Source organism: Ictidomys tridecemlineatus, chromosome 7, assembly GCF_052094955.1.
Source record: "Ictidomys tridecemlineatus isolate mIctTri1 chromosome 7, mIctTri1.hap1, whole genome shotgun sequence".
NCBI lineage: Eukaryota > Metazoa > Chordata > Mammalia > Rodentia > Sciuridae > Ictidomys > Ictidomys tridecemlineatus.
In genome coordinates, this window is record NC_135483.1 from 130,204,788 (window position 1) to 130,224,499 (window position 19,712).

The 19,712-nt window shown below is 38.5% G+C and overlaps 1 protein-coding gene across 10 annotated transcripts in view; it reads right to left on the reverse strand.

The window, feature by feature from the left end:
• Positions 1-19,712, reverse strand: part of Rbms1 (RNA binding motif single stranded interacting protein 1) — a 205,220-nt gene that overhangs the window by 76,329 nt on the left and 109,179 nt on the right. For 8 of the 10 annotated variants that reach the window (XM_005315759.5, XM_078017468.1, XM_078017470.1 and 5 more), the window contains exon 2: positions 13,600-13,775. In XM_005315759.5, the coding sequence (XP_005315816.1) occupies positions 13,600-13,775 (176 nt within the window). The remainder of the gene's footprint in view (positions 1-13,599; positions 13,776-19,712) is intronic. The other 2 variants (XM_078017467.1, XM_078017472.1) reach the window with 1 other exon arrangement.

Genomic DNA, 19,712 nt, shown 5'->3' on the forward strand with positions numbered 1-19,712 from the left:
ACAGGGTGTAAGAAATATTTATTTATACCTCTTGCCAAAAGTTTGAGGCTGATGGCAAAAATACATGCAACGCCATGAGACAGAAATAGATATGGAGTTCAAGGTGAAGCAAAATTTGTTGTAAAAAAAAAAAGAGAACCAGAAAGTGATTCTGTAGAAGGGCCAGCTCTGGATGCAAAGTCAGCTTGGAACTTCTCTTTAATGAAAATAAGAAGAAAATACAATCATGAAACTGAGTGTTTGTTTATTAGAGTAAAACCATGAGTCCCAGGGAAGTTCTGTTTTTCACAACTATAAGGTTTAGAAGGAGGTTGCCCTGTGGTGGGGGTTCTTCTGAAGGGCTACCCACTATGTGCGATGCCTAGTCAAATGGTCACCTGGGGCCTGAGCACACTAGTGCTCAGAATTCTAGAGGTGTAGACAGCTACAGGGTAATGTGTCAGGCTCTCTAATGAAGCAGCTGTACCCAGGGATAAAATCCACCCTCCGATGGTTATTAAATTAAGATCTGAACGGGTACTTTACAGGTTTCATCAATTTTTCCACATGAATTTTACCTCTTAGACTTCAAGCACAAAAACAGATAAGAAACACAGGCAAATGTACTGCACAAATTCTGGCCTGCTGATGACTACGTCACCTACATTAAGTTGCTTCACGGGCAGACTCTGGACAAACATGTTTCTTGCCATCTCTTTGCATACACATGAACTCCCTATAAATGAGTCACTGATTAGGAAAGTTTTAACTCTGTGTTGATATTCTTTTGAAAATTCAAGTCTGTACATGTCCATGCATATAAAATTGTATAAATGACCTATACAGACATCACACACAAATGCTAGGTCAGGAGCAGGTGCAACTGACTGGCACACACCCTCACCAGCACCTAAGTGGCGGCCAGCTGCACAGTAGTAAACTGTACACCTTGTTGAATCATGATACAGTGATGTCACTGACTGGTTCTAAGCTTTAGGTGCTCCTGGTCTGATGTGCATCTTTATCATGAGATATGTGAATAGCTGTAGTAGGAATTCAACATTGAAACAAACCTTCTGGTTATTTCCAGCTTCCAGATTAGATTATTTCAAGAGTATACCAAGAGAAAATGAGCTGTCATACTTGTTACATTTTGCAACCACTAATGGATGTGAAAAAGAACATTCCAAATACCATACAATTAAAATGACATACAGAAGTTAGATATTTTAAAGTAGATGTTACTATGTTGCAACTGTCATCCAGGAGCCTTGATCTCAATGTTTGAGTTCAGCAAAATGGCCTCTCTGATGAATTTTATAAATTAGTATTTGTAAAATAGGATAAAACTACTACTTCTAAACATTTGTATATGTAGTTCTGTTTAATATTTCATTTAATTAGAGGACTTTTCTGCTAGCACCGAATATCATGCTAGGGTAGTTCTGTCCCAGGTGTGAGAGGTGAGGACCCATCAAACCCAGGAGATTGGGAGACGTTGCCACCTCCAGCAATGAGTAGCCTAATTCACCATGGTGGTTCAATGTAATCTAACCCAATGCCAATGTGGTACAATGCAAATACCATCTTTTTCCCTGTGCGCCTTGACAAAATTGGGAAGCTCCTCAATGAATAAAAGAACTCTCAATCCTTCATTCAGTTCTTCACAAATCTGATTTCTTACCCCAGCTTTTAATAAGAACAGAACAGCGGAGGGGCCAACGTTAAGTTTGTTGGAAAGAAAGCATAGTGCAGAAATTTCACACTCATGATTGAGGGCAGAGGTGAGGGCAGAGGTTCACCTACTGGAGAAAGGTAAAGAGGTAAATCAAGACAGGTGGGTGTTTCAGAACACAGGGAGTCTGTCCCAGGCCTGCCACTTCCTAATTCTGTGACTCCAAGGAGGTTATTTAACCTTCTCTGAGCCTCGGCGTTCTCAATTATAACACAAAAGGACTCAAGCATAATAAGCTATTACTGGGACTGACTATCAGAATCGAGTAGGAAGCTTTTAAAAACACTCGACAGTGGTGACAAGAATATGTGCCGGGAAATGTTTGCAGTACTTCATACTGACCCATCTAGTCCCTACAAAAACCCCGTGCCGCAGATGCTCTTATTGCCCTGGCTTTACAGGGGAGGAGCTAGGGAACAAAGAGGTTGGAAAAAATAGCCTGAGAAGAGCCATGTGGAGAGCGCCAAGCCCGTGTTGTTCAGCACCATCACATGTCACGCTGCCTCTCTTCAGGTGTCTCTCAACAGTCTGACTCAGAACCCATGCACAGTTTAATCCTAACAATTTAATCCTCCTCACTAATAGCCAGTTGACTAGAGATGTAAAGTTCTATAATTCATCACAGAGATGAAGAAAGTTCAATAAAACTTTTTAATAATGCTCAAATACTTTTGCTTTAAAAAAATGAAGCCAAAATTAATAAATATGGCTTTTAACAGCTAATTGCATGGTATCAAATTTAAACTAAAGAAATGAATAAAGAGATAGTAGGGGGAAATCTAAGAAACTCAACATAATCCCTTCTCATTACAGTGGGGGCACTGGATCCTGGATTCCCCTCCAATACTTAAATCCACAGGTGCTCAAATTCCTTATAAAAAAAGTCTGAGTATTTGAAAACAACAATGTCCATCCTTCCGTATACTTCACATCATCTTGACTTATAAGCTTAATACAATGTAAATCTTGTATAAGTAGTTGCTTAATGTATTGTTTAGGGAACAATGAAAAGAGAAAAAGTACATTTTTGTACAGATGGAAATTTTTTCTTCAGATATTTTCAATCTGCTATTGGTTGAATCTATGGATGTGGAACCTGCTGACTATATTATCTGACAAGGTTCACACAGACATTGATGTAGACAAGCATTAGAAAAAAAAGCTATGCTTTATACTAAGGGATAGGGACTATAATTTCATAATTTTTGGCCTGGATTTGGAGAAGATGAAACATTTTGGGAAATGATCTTTGGCAAAGATTGGGGTTCCTGTCCAAATGGGTTAATAGGATCAATTTGTTTCTAGAACCAAAGTGACTGACTCTTTGTTCCATATTTAAAGAAACAGTCCTTATACTATAAAAAAAGTGTCCTTTATAAATGTGTAAATTCAAAACTGTACATGTAAATGCTGATGTTCATAAAAACACTGATCTCCTATTCAGGGGCACATGACACTTTAAATAGAGGCAGGAAGACTCTACAGGATAAAGAAAAAATGAGAAGAGAAAGTGGTCCTGGCCCTATAAGCAATTTAGACAAGTTTAATCCTGGTATGGCCAGGTCAGCGAGGACACAGACAGCCAGGAGGAGACAGAGAGAGTCCACGTTCCCTGGCAGAGCCACGAGCTTGGTTGGGACTGTTTGTGTTATGAGTCCACTTCCTCGCTAATTCTAGATACCCCATTTATGGAAACGCATCCTCCTTTCCTCCCACTCAGTCCCATGGCTCACTTACAAAAATCTCTTCTCCAAAGTCTACATTCTGAAGCCAAATGATCCTCATCAAGGGAGTGGCAAAGCAATTTATTAATCAAAAACCAACTTTCAAAAAACATAAACACCCTACAACTCTACTAAGAAATTCAAGGAAATAAAGTGTTGGAGAAATACATAGGTCTTATAACTGCTGACCACAAAGACTACCTCAACAGAAGGTTTCTAATACACTGTAAAAGATCAGTGAGTAATAAATAAATAGGTTGTGTATTCCAGCTGACAAACAATGTTTAATGACTAGTCTCCTCTCTGCACTGAAGATTCACCAGTCTGGAATTGATGCATTACTTCTTTCCGTTTAATAGCCACACCAAAAGTACACAAGCTCATAAAGCAAACAGGCACTCAATTTGAAAAGTTTCCCCTGAGAGTGGATGAAAATTTCCAGGCAAGAATAAAAATAAGCTCTTCTTTGTGATTCCCATATCTATTAATGATACCACACTCCCAGTTTCCTAGACTTGAGTTTTACAGTCATCTGTGAATCATCTTCCTCCTTGGATGCACCCCTTCAGTCCGTATCAGTCAAGGGCAAACCCTGAGGAAGTCTTCTCGCCTATCTTCTTGGTGAAGTACAAGACTTCCTCTGATGCTAAAGATACACTACCTTAGGACTCCAAAAAATATCACACAAGGCTGGAAGCCAAACTAGTCTTATCTTCAGTCCTGGGCTTGCCTGTCCCCTCCATCCTGAAGATGCAAATGCCAAGCTTTTTCTGCTACCTGCCCCAATACATGTAGTCACTTCACAATCTTGGTTATCCTTTGTCTCTCTTGCATTCTGCTATACATTACACATAAAGTTTACCTTCTACACAAGACAAGAAATTCCCTGAAGGCAGGAAATGTGTCCTATAGTATAGCATCTAGCAAAATCACTGTCATAGTGCTTAATAAGTATTTGTTAAATTAGATAAAAATGGATTCACCACTTACTTCTCCCCAAGAGCAGCTTGGTCTTCTCTTTTAATCAGGCTTACTTTCATAGAAAATTATAATGCTCTTACATGCCCATTATTTTCTAAAGTAGTGATAGGATTTGTCAATGATCTCCAAAAGAATGTTTCTTTAAAACTGTTTCTTTTTATCTAGGCACAACGCCCCTCAGGCATCAAGCAAATGACAAATTACAAATACCTTCTTTGTACTGTGTAATCTTAGGGTGTAACACATTAAATAGCTAACCTGGAGCTGAGCTTCAGTGACCAGGTACACTAAAAAGGGATTATTTGGTTAGTCATCAATAAAGATGGAATTCTCCTCTTTTCTCCTGCCTCTACTTTGAGCTTTTGATTATATTGGCTATTTTTCTTTCTTTCTTGTTTTTGGTACCATAGATAGAACCCAGGAGTGCTCTAACATTGAGCTACATACCCAGCTTTTTCTTTTCTTTTCTTTTCTTTTGAGACAGTCTCACTAAGTTGCTGAGGCTGGCCTAGAACTTGTGATCCTCCTGGGTTGCTGGGATCACAGGCATGCACCATTCACCGTACCTGGCATGTAGCTGTCAGCATTATTTTAGGCATTCATACACAACATGGGACTTTTTAACAAGCATTTTCAAAATTTTAATTTTGATCATTTTGAGGGTACAGTGTAATATTATTTCAATACATATTTACATTGTATAATGACCAAATCAGAGTATTGGCATATCCATCACATTTATCATGACTTTGTGGGGAGAAAGCTCTAAACATCTTTTCTAGCTATTTTGAAATATGCAACACTGTTAAGGGCAGCCATCCTATTGTACAACTAACACTAGAACTCATTCCTCCTACCTGTAACTTTGTACTTGCTCACCAATCCCTCCCCATCCTCCTCTCCTACACATGTATTGTGTACTAAAAATGGAGAAAAGTTAAGGGAGAGGTTTTAAATTTCTGAGATTCATAGTAACCCAATAGGGAAATTCTAAACAAAACCAGCACAACTGTCAAAGATATTAGAGGCTTTTATTTTTCCTGATGACACTAACTTTAACTTCATGGGAAGGTTAAACATCCCCAAGGTGCTGCTATAGAAATTCAAGTTTCTTCTAATGGATATATAGTAACAGCACAGCACTCAAATGGGAAAGAATAAGTATTAAAAAAAATCATGTGGTTGTGATCATTGTTTTCAGTGCTGACTTCCCAACTAGCTTGAGCTGAGGCAAATATTAAAATTAGCTTGCCAGCCACCTGTGCAATATTTGGGCATTACAGGGAAGAATGGCTCTATATCATGCCTAGGAATAACAAAATGACATGCTGAAGAAAAAGGCCGACGTGCAGTAAAGAGGGTTGGCCAAACATCTTAACACCCATGTTTACCAATGGATAAATTCGAAAATAAGACATAATGGAGATTTCCTGCCAAAATACCAAATGCATACATACAATAGGTACTCGGCAATAATTAATATTTGAGGTTTCAGCTACTTACTCATGATAATACTGAAAGTCCCTGACCCACAGTTATTTTAAATTTTGCTGCAGCGTATGTTTGGATTGCAGGCACTCTCCGCAGAGGCAAGGGAGCCATGCAGCCAGGGAAGAAGCACAGCCCGTCACCCAGCATCCATATTTCAATAAGCTTTTACTCTGCATTTGTACGAGGCAGCTCTCAAGGATTCGATACTGTGTTGATTTTTGAGAACTGACTACACTCTAAAGATCAAACTGATGATTCCAAGGAGAAAACTGAAGAAAGAATAAACAAAGGCCTAAGTGAGATGGCTTTTTATTTTTATAAAGCAGGTATTTATTGCATGGGGATTTTTCTTTCTTTCTTTGGATGCTAAAATTATTTTTGTGAAATTCTGGGATTTCCAAATGTCTTCGGATTATATCTTGGTATGTCAAAGATCCACAGTTCAAAAAGCATTTCTTAATGTGCCAGAATTCTTCCATACCAAAAGGGAAGTGAAGCAACTGACACGAACAAGAATATAATAGCATGACCCACCCAAGTGATGAACAGGGCAGTCCGAGAAGCACTCAACTCTGCTCTGGAGTCTATTATTTTTGCAGAAAAAAATCATAAAGATTGTGTATTTTTCTCAATCTCAAATTTGTTTTATGTTGGGCTTTTCAACTACATGGAACCTTATTGGAATACTGTTCAGAAGGAGAGAGTTAAATTACAATTAGTGACTCAACATTTTGACTTAATAGATTGGCATTTCTTTTTAAAAGGATGAGACAAAGTCTGAAAACTCCACATCTTAGATCATACTTTTCAGCAAAATGCTCAAGTTTCTTGGTCTAAGTCCTCATTGTGTTATTTATTATGTATTATTCCATTATGCTAGCAAGCCATGCTCCAAAAACTATTGTTGTTAGTATTTTATGTATTGAGAATCTTTTAGATCAATTAAGAACAAACACTCAAAAGGCTAAAGAGTACTTTTCTAAACAGAAACTAAAAAAAAATGTTAATAAGGGAATAACTATTTTCCGGTACACTTATGTTAACGTTTCTTCTTTCTCTGTCTTTCAAAGAAATCTAAGAAATAAAAATTCACTGGATATGGTCATCAGTATTCTTGAAAAATGCATTCTAAAAACCTGAAAATTCCAATGACTACAATATTATCACTTTTATTTGTCACTATAAAGCAGAGGCTGTAACAGTAGACTAATCATTTTGGAATAAAAAGGGAGGCCACTTAATTCCAGGAAGGAGAGGAATCACCTTTCAGCAGAGACTGCTGAAGCAATCTTAGAGTTACAGGTAGTCATAGAGGTCAAGAAAGCACAATCACGTTAAGTTGTCCATTTTCCTATTAGTTGTTCTAATCTCTTCAGATGATCGACAGGTAAACATATCCTTAAATTTAGCACTCAACAAAGGAACAAGTGGTTCCAGAACAGCATTTGGTTGTCTGGGCCTCTTCTGTGGGTTCCATGAACAGAGCTGCCTCTGGGGAGCCCAAGCAAGAGGATGGGGCTGCAGGTCCAGGAGAGGACCCCCTGGGCCACGCCTTTCCTGAATTCTCTGTTGGTGAACTCAAGCTTTCTCTTCATTTGGAGCTCAACTCTTATGGTGGTTTTAAATTAGGCTTGGGTATTGACATTGCCATCTCCAAGACACCCTGCTTCAGTCTAGCACCGTTCCCGTCCCCTCCTTCCACAGCCCTGGGCCGGGGCACATCCTCTCCATCCTCAGAGAGTCCTCTGCTTCCCCAAGCCAAGCGTCCGACAGTGCTCAGAATTATCGCAAGAGGAGGGTGGGGCGCTTGATTATGCTTCTCTGCCACTCATACACCTAACTCCATTTCTGTTAATAAAGAAGAAATTCTAGACTTCCTGCCACTCACTTTCTATTCAAGGTGTTGGCAACATTCCCAATCTCTGTCTCACCTCTGTCCTCCACACCCACCACCTCTATTCCAGTCACCTCAAGTCTTGGCCAACTAAAGGCTGAACACCAGCTTCAAACCAAGGGGCCCTCTCAGGCTTTTTTTTTTTTTTTTTTTGGCTTTCAAGCTTTCCTACACCTCTGGGGCTCTTCTTGATACCTGATGAACAGCAGTAGTTCCACCTCACCCATGTGAAATTATCCTTGTCTTTAAGGTTAGGGTATGTCTCCTCCCTGAAAGTTACCCTGGTGGTCTCCCCACATCAAGGTTAACACAGCTTTCCTTAGGTTTCTCACGGAATGCCAGATAAAAACATTCACTTTATTCTGTTGGAAATTATAGTTGTTTCTGTCTACTTCTGTTGACCTGTCTTGCTTTTCTCTGCCACCTTTTAAGATCTGGGGTGTAGTCAAAATAATAAGGAAAACTTGCAGAGAACAGAAAACCAAGGGGTAGGAAATAAAAATGTATTGGATATTTACAACCAGGAAAACTGGGTATATTTCCAAAATATTTATTTTTCATTTAGCAACAGTCATACCACAAGCTAGATTTAATTTCATATTTATATTACACTCATATGTTTTAATGCACGTTGAAACAAATTAGAAATCTACTGAATGAAAGAAACTGTTTAACCAACTGTTTAGGAAGAGGTACTGTACAAAATGGGTATAGAAAGAAACACTTCTTGTTCTAATATCCATAGAATGTTCTTCCTTAAAAATAAGTTGTCCAAACCCTGAGCTGTCTGGACCTTCTCATAGGATGTTGATGCCCTGATAATCTTTAAGCTACCCAGACTTAGCCGACAGAGACTTTCAACCTGGGGCTCCCACTACAAATCAGGAAGAGTTGTGGACCAAACCTTGCACACAAACACTGTTTTAAAAGTCTTTGAAAAAAGGGAATTTGAACAATGTAAGATTATCCATGTCATAGTAATCATTATAAAAAGGAATGAATCATGGTGGGTTACATGCTCAGAATATGGTGGGGTCTTTTCTCCTTAGTTTTAAATGTGGTATTAAATACATTTAAGCTTTTTCTAGTAGTTAGGATTTTGAGATGCAAAGAAAGATTAATATTTATTCAGTGACAATTCTGTTCTAGGCAGAAGACCAACTCTTTCACTTATTTTACAGGTTGAGCATTCTTAGTCCAAAATTCAAATCCAAAACTGTTTGAGCACTGACATGACACCACAAGTAGAAAATTCCTCGCCTTGTGCGACGGGTCAAAGTCAAAACACAAGTGCACTAAATACATCGTACAAAAGTCTTCATACTAAGTGTATAAGGCATACATGAAGCACAAATAAATTTTATGTTTAGATTTGGTCACATTCCCAAGATATCTCATTACACGTGAAAATATTTCAGAATCTGAAAATATCTAAAATACTTCTGGTTCTAAGCACTTCAGATAAGGGATACTCAACCTGAATTTGATTCCAGATCACAACCTATCCATAAAAGCATCATTTGACCCATTTTATAGGCTATCCGATAAGTAGGTACTTGCTGAGCACTGTGGTAGATAACATGGGAATCTGAAAATTATCAACACTGACCATGATGATTTTAAAAGCCAAGTGAGAAGTCTGAGAACATGACATGGTGTTAGCATTATACACAGCCACAGACATGCTGCTAAATAACGTCATAAGCCCTTGGAAAACAGAACTGTTTAAGGTGGTGATACACACTAAATAAGTAAGAAAATAAGAAGCAGGGTTATTAGTGTGGCCCAATCCTGGAGGAGGCAATAGAGCTTAAATTTGGCTTGCAGATGGAGGCTGGGAAATGGGAAGACTCCTGAGGAGAGGTGGCAGGCAGAGCAAATGGTCCCCTCCGGTCACACTACAGGGAGCAAGGAAGGAGGCCTCAGTCTTCTGTCAGTGAAAAAGAAAATTTGACCAAATTATATTTTTCTATTGTATGCATGTACAAAAAGGTAACAAGGTATCCCACTATTATGTATAATTATAATGCACCAACGAAAAAGAATTTTTTTTTTTTTTTTAAAGAACCTACAGGACTTGGAGACTAAGGGTCAGTAAAAAGTGTTCAATCATTGCTCTAAAGCTTCATACTGAGAAGAGTAAATTTGGAAAATGACAGTTTGGGGAGGAAGGAGATAATGATGAGTTTGAGGTTCAAATGAAATATTCAAGTAGAAAATGTGTAGAGAATTGGAAAGAGTAGAGAACAGCCCTCTGAGAGGATGATCCTACAGCCAAGAAAACAGAAATTAAGAGGGCAAAGAGTTGAGGAGAGGTGGACACCAGTTAAAGCAAACAAACAAAATTAGAGAAAATAAAGGGACATTTATGATTTCAGTTTAGTTTTAACTGAGAACATGTAGAAAAAATACCAATGGGTAAGGAGGCAAGAAAACAGAAGCAAAAGGGCCCTAAACTCTTCTGTCTAAAAAGGAATTTGCCTGAGGAGCCTGGATGGGAGAGAGATTCTATCAAAAATACATTTATAATGACAATACACTTACAGTCACAGTTAAGCAGTATGTACTTGGCCCGATTTCAGAGAATGAGGAAAATTAAGAATACTTGAGGGTCAAGGTAGAGTAGTTTATTCTTTTCTGCTACTCACACCACTCCACCTCCTAAACTTGCTGGTTACCAGCACTGATGTCCTCTTTTTGAACAGAAATGGGGAACAAAGTTGCAACAGCCTGGAGTAGTCATGAGATTTCCAGGTTTCCCATACACATTTCACAATTTAGAAGTTAACCAGAGCTTGTTGGCTTCTCTCATCAAGCATTCCTAGAAAATTTATCTGCTTTAAATCCACAGTTTCTGATCATTATCACTGTCACCAGTTTGGTCCTTATCCAGGTCTCCTGAGCTAAGCTGGGGACCTTCCACATAAGCTCCCACTGCCAGTCCCCTCCTCTTCAGCATGGTGGCCTACACTTTCCAGTGCCATTAATCTCTGAGCGTGGGAGGCTGATTTTTCCCCATAACACCTGCCTGTTCACTATCCTTTTTTCTAACATTCTAGCACCTCTATGTTTTACTCCAAGCAGAGCATTTAAAAAATATTGTTTTCCTCTCCACTTTTTTTTTTTTTTAAAGAATGTTCATGTTTTACTAATCCTTGGACTTGATGCATTTTTTTTTTGTATGGAACCAGGTGACTATTGTAAAGAATTTTCCCAACTCTGTTAGATAACCCTTTAAAAGAGCCAAGCTTCTGGCCAGGGTTGTGGGGCTCAGTGGTAGAATGCTTGCCTAGCATGTATGAGGCACTGGGTTCAAGCCCTGGCACCACATAAAAATAAATAAAGGTATTATGTACCCCCAAAATAAATAAATAAATAATAAACGAGCCAAAGCCTCTGGCAGAACCAAATCATTAGTTTCATCATTGCCTCCCCCTGCGCCCAATTCAGCCTTATCAGGTCAATTTTAATTAAATTGTTGTTTTCTTAATTCTAAAATGTTTTTCTCTTTTTCAGAAGAATGAATTTACAATTATCTTTTCTGAGAAGTCTCTGATACCCACTTTTCTAAAATCCTTAATTACATCCAGTTGATTTTTGAAGCACTAGAATGAGTCACTTTCCCATAAGGTCTCGTCACTTCCATGTCACCAGCTAGCTATTCTTTATTGGAAGCAATTAAGTCCAGAACAGGAATGCCCTCTTTTATTTTCTCTATATTCTAAGACACAAAATTGTCAGCAAGTCAAATCTGGTATTTATTAGATTCTGTGTTAAATGAGATGAAGCTTCTAGCAGATTCTAAGATAGTCTCCCCTATTATTCTATGTCTTGGCTCTGTATATGCATATTAAAAAAAACTATTATCAGAGTTTAATATACAACCCGGGACTTCTGCAAAAGCCTCCCTTTGCAGATGACAGGAGGGAGTGAGGGTGGCAAACAGTTATTGCTGATACTGACACTAGCAAAGAGAGTTAATATCTATACATGTGCAAAAAGATCATAGACATTGAAGAGACTAACAACAAAAAGGAAGCAATATTCTAGAAAAAAATGATAAAATGTTCTACTATGCTTGGAATATAATGATTTGATAAAAACTTGCTGGCTCGATTTTTCAAGTACGTAGTTACTATATATAAAACATCACATTACTGTGTTATTTTATGGTTAGTTAACTGTCTCCTTGATGTCATCACTCACCTTACATAATTCAAAACCAGCTGAGAGACAATCAATCTTTTGAAATCCTCTCCCCTTTCTCTTATACCTCAGGAGTTTGAGAGTTAGTTAGCTTCATTCTTTTGTTTCTTACGAAGTTACATTTTTAGTTCCTTAGACTTTATGGCGCTATAGCTACCTGTAATTATGCTGCAGAAGCATAAGAAGACGCCAGTGAAAGGCCAACAGCAGACAAGATAGCAAAAGGCCTATTTGTGGTCTTGAACAGCTGCAATAGGGCAGGGAGTGCTTGGCAGGGTTCCTCTGTTGTTCCTTGCCTCTGGCCAGGCACAACAAAACCCAAAAGCTGGACTTGCTTTCAGAGCAGACCCCAGTGCAGGGCACTCACTCACTGCCCTGAAAGCCAAGGGCTGAAGCCCAAGTCCAAGAGGGATGATCAAAAAGGGGGACATGGGAAGGGAAGACAGGGAAGGCTGAGAGTGATGGCTTTCTAGAAAGCTCTCCAGGACCTAAAGGGCCATCACCCTTTCTCTCTCAAAACAAAACAAAGCAAAACCACTATCACCTCCTTATAGAAGCCCAGATGTTACTTTTAGTTCCAGTTTGGAAATACTGCTCAAGTTATTTTTAAACTCCACCCAGCCCTGCCCCCCCTCCAAAAAAAAAAAAGGAAAGGAAAAGAAAAAGAAGAAAAGTAATTATCTGAATTGTACTCAGGACAGGACAGAAATGAGATGCTGTCAATATTTCAAAATGGGGATGTTTTGAAGGGAAAGATTCTCTAGTAATAGTCTTTATCTTCAATTATGTAAAATTTCTTTTGTAAAGGACCATTACTGTCTTAGGATAAATAAAAAAGTGCTGTTATCTGTGTAGGCATTTATTGCTCAATGTGATTTGATGCGTTCAGTCTTTATACAATGACCTTTTGCACTATATGGTGCTTCTGGCTCCTTAGTTTAAATTAGTGCTTTCTTACTTAGTTGAGTTAATGTAATTGCAGCAAAGTAGCACATTTATATTCTATTCATCAACAACATTAGCATATAATGCAAATTTACTTTGGAAGTTTATGCACATGCACACATTTCTTCGTAAGATTAAGGAAATGAAAGTAAGTTCTTATTCCCAAAGAGACAGGGTGAACAACTGGGACACAGAACTACAGGTGCTCATGAAGAGTGACTAATGTTGTCCCAGCAGCAATTAAGAGTTTGACTCACATTGAGGATGAGCTTAGATGGTTAACTACCTTTCTCAGAAATAACAGCTGATAGACTGGCACCTAGAGGGGCTCTCATGAAAAAAATGAGCACTCCTAAAAAGAATCTAAGCATAAAATAGTTTAAAATTCATGTTTTATCTCTCATACGCCCACAGAGTGAAATTCTAGTGAGAAAATGCTCCAATTTATTTTGTTACATAGGCATTCTGCTGATGGTAATATCGAGCAAGTGTCCAAGGACTTAAAACTTGGAAACCCATTTCCTTGTTGCAAATCTGAGCATTTACAGATTTGTCCTATGAAATTCTGCAATGACACAATTATTATCATCTATAATAGAATCAAGGAAATATTTAGCAGCTAAAACAAGAGAAACTGTACTTACGGTTGACAGAGCTTCACCAGGTCCTGGTCGGTGGTGTTGGGGGGCAAGCCTCGGATGTAGAGGTTCGTTTTGCTTAGCTGATCCCATCCTGAGTTGCTACTGCTGCTACTGTTGTTATTACTGCTGGTGGTGCTGGGACTGGGAGGGGCCATGGGGTGCGCTGGGACCAGAGACTGCTGCAAAATAAAGGCCAGGAGTGTTCAGAGTGCTAAAGGTAAGGGATTCAAGCACCACTCTGAGGCTGTATGCACTCCAAAATAAAACCAAGGTATAAATACAGATTATCTTCAGTTACTTTGATGTTAAATTTTAATTTACATATTAAAGATCTCTTCATTCTACTGAAACCCACTTCTCTCCTTCAACATAAAATAACAGGGTTTTACTCAGATAATTCTTTATGTGCACCTTAAATGTGACTACATTTATATAAAATTAATTTATTCACATTTTAAGGACGACATCTTCTAAGATTCAAACATTAACTTGCATGATGTCACATGATAATATCTTAATACACAGTAATTTAGAAATCACTAGAATTTTGAAAAGGTTTTCAAATTCTGAAGAACATTTGATTAAAAATTGCTGATCATTTTGTTAAGAGGACTCGAAAAAAAATTGGTCTTCAAGTGTAAGGAAGCTCGAATTTAATCTAGATCCTCAAAAAAGGATGACTTTGCCTTGTAGGACAGGCACATGGCTTCATTGAGACATCTGGGTAGGAGTCACAGGCATGCTGTCTCTAGTTCTGGCCACCCTTGTGAAATTTAACCCCTGAGAGAATGGTGTATAGTTGGAAACCTTCTAGGGCCTCATAGATATCACTCCAACTTTTATAAAGTAAAATCTTAGTGTGATTTTACTATCAGCAGCCACCTAGGAAGAATGCCTGAAGCTGTACCCAAACCAGAAAATACTTTGTGAACCAATAGGATGAAACCACATTTCTCCAACCCGATGCCACATGTGAATTTTGAGGAAGTTATTGGCTCAGCTTGAGATGGGAGCAAGCACAATTCAAAGTGTCCTCACAGCCACTGAACAGCAATTTTACACTAGAACAGGATTTTTTTTTTCACCTCACACCTTTTAAATAGGAAGCATACTAACCCAAGGGCATAATGCATATTAATAGTTTGAATATATAAAATTAAAATTAATAGTTCAACAGAAATTTCAAACCTTGTAGCTTGGCTTTTTACTACCATAGACAAGAAAACTAGACATAGAAAAGGCAAATTCCATCCCACAAGGAAGAATTTGTAAAGCAGACTACTTGTAATAAACAGCCTTCATTTACCTCGTTAATAACCTCAGCTACCTACTGCAGGGTCCTAGTTCTGTACCTACTTTCTGTCGTGATTAGCTTAATTCCATACTAACTCAATACACTGAGGTCTCAGTAATTTAGACATACAACCATTTCTTCTAGTCCTCTACTTTCCACATTCTTCTTCTCACTGCCTAAGGTCCTTGCTAAAGATATCATGGGTCCAAGCACTATTTAAGGAGATGATTGTCTTTTTAGAAGGAGAGTATCAAAAAGGGATTACAAATAGTCAATGTGTGTGTATGTCAGGCTGAACTTGAACTGGGAATATCAGTGTTGCTTAGTTCAGAAATAAAAGCAGCCTGAGAAGACACCTGAGCAATCTATTAAATTCACGCCTTTAATGAGCAGTTGAAATCATATGCTTTTCCCATATTGCTGCCCTTTCTCTAAGGGCTAAAGGCTCTGCTTTCCAGATAAAACTAAGGACTAAGCCCTGTCCCTTGCTTTGCCCTGGGTGGCACCTCAGGCCCCAAGGTTTGCCACAAAGGTCTGTGATTCTTCCCTGAAGTCACCAAATTGCTACCTGCATTTATATAACCCTTCCCATTTCTCACATCATTAAGGTGCTGGGAAGTAGCACCCACATGGGCCTTCCTGCCCTAGCCTCTGTCTAACAGAGAGAACTTGTAGCTATCGGCAGAACCTGAAAAGACTGAATTTTCTCTCAAGTCTCCTTTGATTAGTTTCTGAGATCCTATCCCAGGGCACAAGACACACGGATATTCACAATTGAACCTAGGATGTTGGCTGCAGCTCTTGGCGGATGAAACAATCACTGGTATGAAGGGCTGGGAATGTAGCACAGTGGGAAAGCAATGGTCTCACATGTGCCAGAGCCTGTGTTAGATTCCCAGTACTGGAGGGAAAAATTACCTTGACACCAAGGAGAAGACCTGAAGAAGTTATTAAAGACTTTTTACTAAATCTCAAGAGAAGTTAAGTATGTGTCTTACTGTGCCTGACTTATTTCATTTAACAGGACGATCTCTAGACCCATCCATGTTGTTGGAAATGATAGGATTTCATTCTTTTTATAGCTGCCAGTACATGTAATACATTCTCTTTATCCTTTCATCAACTGATGTTGTTTGTTTCCATTTCCTAATCACTATGAATAGTCCTGCAACAAATATGGGAGTGCAGGTGTCTTTTTGACACCTGTGTTGATTTCATAGAGGTGTAGAGTGGAATGGTGGTTTCCACCAGATGGGGAGAGTGTGGGTGAGGAAGAGATGGAAAAGATTTATCAATGGGTACTGACTTATAATTAGATAGGGGCAAGAAGTTCTGATGTTCTGTTGCCCAGTAGGTTCTCTATTGATAACAATAATAAACTGTACAATTCAGAAACCTAGAAGAAAGTAATTTTGAAAGATTTTACCATAAAGGGTTGGTAAATACTTGAGAAAAATATATTTAACCTGATTAAAAACGTTGTTACATAACATGCGTATCAAAGCACCATGTTACCCCATTGATATGTACTACTTGCATGTTTTATGTATTGTTTAAAGCTAAATTTTATAATAATTGACCTGATGCAGAATTTTTAGAAAGAATTAATTCTCCCATGACTTTTTAAAGTTATAGCACATACATCTGAACATTAATTAGAGTTAGCATGTTAGGAAGGCTTATCTTAAAACAGTGAAGAATTAAGCCCTCACTCCTGCACTGAAATGCAAATACTGACAGGTCTTTACAACTTGAGAACTTGATAAATTTAAAGCAATTATACTTTGTAGTTGAACTCTGTGCTTTGAGAAAACAAATGGCAAACTTAAACCCAACAATTTCAAACTTTTTTTCATTGATGGGTGTTCTTTTATTTACTGACTCTCAAAATCCCTCAGCTGCACTGGGATTTGAAAAGACCCCTATGGATGAAGCTTAAACACATTCCATCAAATTAGGAAACCTGTGGCTAGATGGCCTTAGTTAAATGCTCATTCATCCCCAAAGAGCCTAGGAGTCCACCTCAACCTTCTCCAGCCTAATTTCCTTGGTTTAGGTCAAGTAAGCAGGCTACATTTTTGTTTCTCAGGCAGGTAAAATTAACAAATTCAGTTTTCTTCCTTTATCTGGGCTTAATTTGCAAGCCAAACTGATAGAAAACAAAGTCAGTAAATAAATGTGAGTAAATGGATGACCCTTTGTATTCCCTGCTTGAGTGGTGTGACACTAGGAGGAAGAACATTTATTAGCACTCGGGAGGACTTCCTGTGTGAGGCAGTGCTCAGGGAGCACCTCCTATGTGGGGAGCAGTCAGGGAGGAAGGAATTGCATGTGGATAGCACATACAGAGCACTATCCATAGAGAGCACTGGTGCTTCCATCCTGCCAGAAAGTCTCCATAGTACCTGGCACCAAAAAAATAGGATCAACAGCGGGCACAAGGCAACTGTACACAGGGTAATTCTATTTCCCTCTCTATCATATAACCCCCCATCCAGTGCCACATGGACTAATCTCTTCTGTATAAATAAAGTCCTTTATAGGAAAAGCAAAATTAGCCACATGTAAACCAAAATAATATTAGTAATCAGGTACATTGTTGTAGACTTTTATTCAGCAAAGACAAAAAAACTGAAGACTTGTCATTTAAAACTCTATTGTGTCGTTTCCTTCCTATTAAGGATAGGATTAAGAATAGGGCTGTAGGGGGCTGGGGTTATAGCTCAGTGGTAGAGCACTTGCCCAGCCTGTATGAGGCACTGGGTTCAATCCACAGCACCACATAAAAATAAAATAAAGGTATTATGTGTGGACATAACTTTAAAAAAAAAAAAAAAAAGAGATCAGTGCTCTAACCAATCTTATAGCTGAAACTTGTTCTCCTCTTCTTTCCTTATTCAGCAACCCAAAAATTCCAGTTACATTTTAAAGGGAGAGAAACCTACGTTCTGTCTTTTAATTTCCTTCAAGTCTTCTTTAAGGCTACCATTCTTACAATTTCAGAAAGTTATAATCCCTACCTCTGTGGACCCTGCAACACATACACACATATTACCACTGACACCACCACTGTCCCAAACAGCAGAGAAGGTTAACAGATCAACTATTTCTTTTATCTAGAATCAAAATAACCACTGCAGTTGCTCCTAAGAGCAGAGAGAAATATGGAACACTATCATGTTCACCAGGAAATAGTATAAGGTCAAGTCTGGAATGAACTGAACACAATGTAAAGACTATTGCACAGTACAGCAGCCTGGCTCTGCTCTAATTCCCACACCCAGGTTCATCTCCCTATGCTTTCATGATGCAAAATAAAAAAATAAATTAATGATTTCATGGAATTATCAAAAGAAGAATCACTCAAATGGGCCAACATAATCAGTCAGAATACTTTGTTTCTTTTACAAGGACAGGGAAAGAGAAATTCCTGTGCAAGGAACTGGAAAAACAAAATCAAGAGGTGAATGATGAATTGGTGAGAGCTGAGAAACTGGCCAGGAAGCCATTGCACTTCCTGGTAGGTCGGGGCATGAATGCCTGAGGGCCCAGAGCATCAAAGAGCAGGACCTGGTTACTGAAGAATGACAGCACCTCTTTACACATAGTGTCTCACTTGTAGTGTGAAAGTGCGGGAAAGATCAATTAATTCTATTTGAAACAAGGATATTAAAGCTTAAATCACGTACTAATTAGTTCATGAAATGGGTTCTCAGACTTCCACTGTTCTTTATTTGGAAACAAACCTCACAGCCTCTCAAGATTATGAAACTAAGCAATAGACTATTAAATATTTTTGTTGGATTTAAGCCTGTCAAAAGAAAGGGATCCATGTTATATTAGCTATTCTAATAAAATCTAAAAATAAACATTTCCCAATGGGCTTCATAATTAATTCTTCAAGATATCTATCAAAGCCACAATCCTTGCATGTAAAACTGCAATCTCCGAATAGAAATTTCTTCACTTAAGTTCATGAATAAAGCATTATTGTCTTCAGCTTCAGATAAAAGAAATAAATATAAGACCTGCATTGTTAAATACAACACAACTGATTGAACCCATGGAGACCATGTAGCAGATGTGAAAAGCACAACTTAAACAAAAGGAAAAAGTCCTTAGGGATCAAAACAGCTTAGACAAGCTCTTTTGGGCAGAGGTAGAGGTTATAAAGGAGGTGAGTAGAAAAGGTAAAGAAATATTGAAAAACCATGGCATAAAACACTCAATACAACATGTGGTCTCTTTGGTGAACTTTTCCTTCCAGATCCCACCAAGAAACTAGATTTCTTACCGTTCAAACACACACACACACACACACGCACACACACACACGCACATACACACACGTTTATCTATCTACATATTTTAAAGCTATTTAAAAAAAATTTTTTTTAGTTGTTGATGGGCCTTTATTTTATTTATTTTTATGTGGCGCTGAGGATGGAACCCAGTGCCTCACATGTGCTAGGCAAGTGCTCTACCATTGTGCTATAGCCCCAGCCCCAAATATATTTTAAAGGCAGTTCTATGTATGCTCCTGCATGCAAAGAGCCCTAGAGTTCTGTTGTTTCCTCCAGTGGTGGTTCTGAGAACCCCAGTGATTTGCTAAGATACCTCAAGTCCAGGAACCACAGCAAGGTCTGGTGCTATTTGTCCTTCTAGTTTTTGTAATAGGATTTCTAAGTGTGTGTGTGTGTGGGAGGGGGAGATGGGCAAGAATTGAGAGTATTAAAGACAAACATCAAGAAGATACCAGATGGAGGACATTAGGTTATTCATTGGGAAAACAGGAGGGCCAAGAAAGAGAGAGGCCTAAGGC